At 32.5% G+C, this 2,505-nt stretch overlaps 1 protein-coding gene across 1 annotated transcript; it reads left to right on the top strand.

The window, feature by feature from the left end:
• The first annotated feature begins 1,199 nt into the window (after positions 1 to 1,199).
• LOC130809734 (transcription factor bHLH117) lies at positions 1,200 to 2,289 on the top strand. The gene has a single exon (XM_057675513.1). It carries the CDS (start codon positions 1,237 to 1,239, stop codon positions 2,020 to 2,022), a length of 786 nt encoding a protein of 261 aa, XP_057531496.1. The 5' UTR covers positions 1,200 to 1,236; the 3' UTR covers positions 2,023 to 2,289.
• Positions 2,290 to 2,505: the final 216 nt, after the last annotated feature.

The following is a 2,505-nucleotide window of genomic DNA, read 5'->3' on the forward strand; positions in this document are numbered from 1 at the left end:
ACTAAGTAACATTAAGTACATTAAAACTATGAATAAATGATAATGAAACATCCCCAAGAACTTGAAGAGTCAAAAACAGCACCCTAGGAGCATCAGAGACATCGCTCGACCAAAGCAGAGGCTCGCTCGGTCGAGCGACTTGGTCGAGCAGGCTACAGGAAGTTTCTTGTTACATTCTGTCTGCTCGCTCGACCCATTCTGAAGCTCGCTTGATCGAGCGAGCTGGTCGAGCGGCACTTCAGTGAGCTTCTGACAGTTTTGCTCGACTTTGCATTGTAGAGCATCTCGAATTAAACCTTTACACTTCTTCATTAAGTCCCATAACTCCCATGATTAACTCATTAATTCATACTTTAATCATCATCATAAACCACAAATATTAAGACAAAACTTAACACACCCATTCATGACATACTTATGGCGTATGGGATTCCATCCCAAGAGTCACCACATGAATGCACCCATCAAATGTGCACTCAAATCACACCATTCATAACAAGAATGTTAGTTAATTTTTACAAATTATAATCTAAGTAGAATAATATCCTTGAATTCGATTGGAATTTTTTAAAAGAACGAAAGGAACATTTAATTATCTTATCATCATCATCATACTCAGTATATTGTGCTTCTAGAAAACTATGATCAAGGTGTGAATAGGGAAGAAAGACGGCAACTCATACCTATAGAGAAGAGTGCGGTCTAATGTATAAATATTAATTAAAAACGAAGGATAGTATTTAAAATTTATGTTTAAAGTATAAGGATTAAGAAAGTATAAAAACCATAAATAATATCGAAAGTTTTATCTAAAATCAGTAATGCTTTAAAAATTCTCAAAAACTTAATCAATTGATTAAAATCATCTTACCTTAGTAAATCATTTACCTTTTTAAATTAATATTTAAATTCTCATTATCTTTTCTGTAGCCGGCCTTCCCTCCCATAGCACAACTTGTATAAAAACTGATGTACATAAGTTTATATAGACAATTTATCTAAATAAAAAAAAAGTTTATATAGACAATATTATGAAATTTTTAATAATTTGAATAACAAAAATTTCCAACACTAAACGACAAGAATATGCAGTGCGTGAGTACTATCTTTGACACGTGTCCATTTTGCGTTCTATATATATATAAACGGTACACTCTCTTCTCAAGCAATACCAACACTATTCAGTCACATCTGTTTTTTCCTCTCAAGGATTACAGAGCTTGTAATTTTCCAACAATGGAGGTAAACAACCCAGATTTATCTAATGGTTCTTTCTTATCTCTTTTAATGGCTCCAGATTCGTCTCCTGAACTCTTTAATCATCTGGAAAATCCTTTTTCCTACAACTATAATCATGCTTATGACTATAGTATCAATCCAGTAGTTCATGAAATACCATCTCAAATGGTTCCGAATCCGTTGTACTTCTTCCATGAACTTCAACCATCGCCGATATCAGAGATTTTTCCGGAATCTTACGATCCTTCTTTACCAAATCTTCTTTCACTCGAGAATGAAATCCAATTGCAACCGCCAGAAACAATCAAAGATAATTATACACTAGATTCAATCCTCGAAAACTATGTAAAAACCTCAAGGTCAAATCAAAAGAGAAGGAAGAACAACAATGAAACGAAGAAGAATATTAGGCATAAAATGAGTGAGAAGATATACTCATTAGGAAAACTGTTACCAGGAGGTCATCGTCATCGGAAAAACACGGCAGCCATGTTAGAGGAAGCAGAGAAGTACGCTAAATTTCTTGAAGCACAAGTTGAAGCATTGAAATGTATGCCAACTGAGTCGAAACTCAGTGAGTTAAGTGAACTCGGAGGGAATCATGAGTTGGGAAAACTGAGTAGACAACAAGTGTTGCAAATTGTAGTGAACTCGCCAAAAGCTCAAATGGTTATGGCTGATAATGGATGGTGTCTAGTTTCTGCTGAACAAATTGAATTGATGAAGAGGATTGAAGCAAGGCAGAAGGTTATTCAGCAACTTATGAATAATATTCCACTCTAAAATTTGATTTAATTTAATGTTTTTGGTAGATATGAACACAAACATATGTTCTCCAAATGGATGTTAATTGAATCATATATCGTATAAATATAAACTTCTGTGGCAGAGTAGAAGTATATATGATTATGTTTTGTCTATCTGAAGTTGGTGCGAGTTATTTTTAGATATAATTTTGTTTTTGTAGGTCAAATATAGATGTGTAAATTAGTAGAATGTTAAAGAAATTATTTTTTAACATTTAAGTAAAATCGTATTCATATTTATATTATATTATATTATCAATCATCAAATATAGTTGAATATTATATTTTTAATGCGTGAATTTCATGTTATATATTGAGTATGAAATAAAAAAGAGATTAAGAACGCCAAATGTCGTCCTCTAATATTGGACCATAAGCATTGATAGGATGACAATGTATACTAGTACGAAATAAGAAAATTATTTTTTTATTACTTTTAAGGTGAAAAATGCAAAATGTG

The sequence above is a fragment of the Amaranthus tricolor genome, chromosome 4 (genome assembly GCF_026212465.1).
Source record: "Amaranthus tricolor cultivar Red isolate AtriRed21 chromosome 4, ASM2621246v1, whole genome shotgun sequence".
Lineage (NCBI taxonomy): Eukaryota > Viridiplantae > Streptophyta > Magnoliopsida > Caryophyllales > Amaranthaceae > Amaranthus > Amaranthus tricolor.

Coding starts and splice junctions, on each gene's coding strand:
- LOC130809734 (XM_057675513.1), top strand. CDS start 1,237: ATGGAGGTAAACAACCCAGATTTATCTAATGGTTCTTTCTTATCTCTT.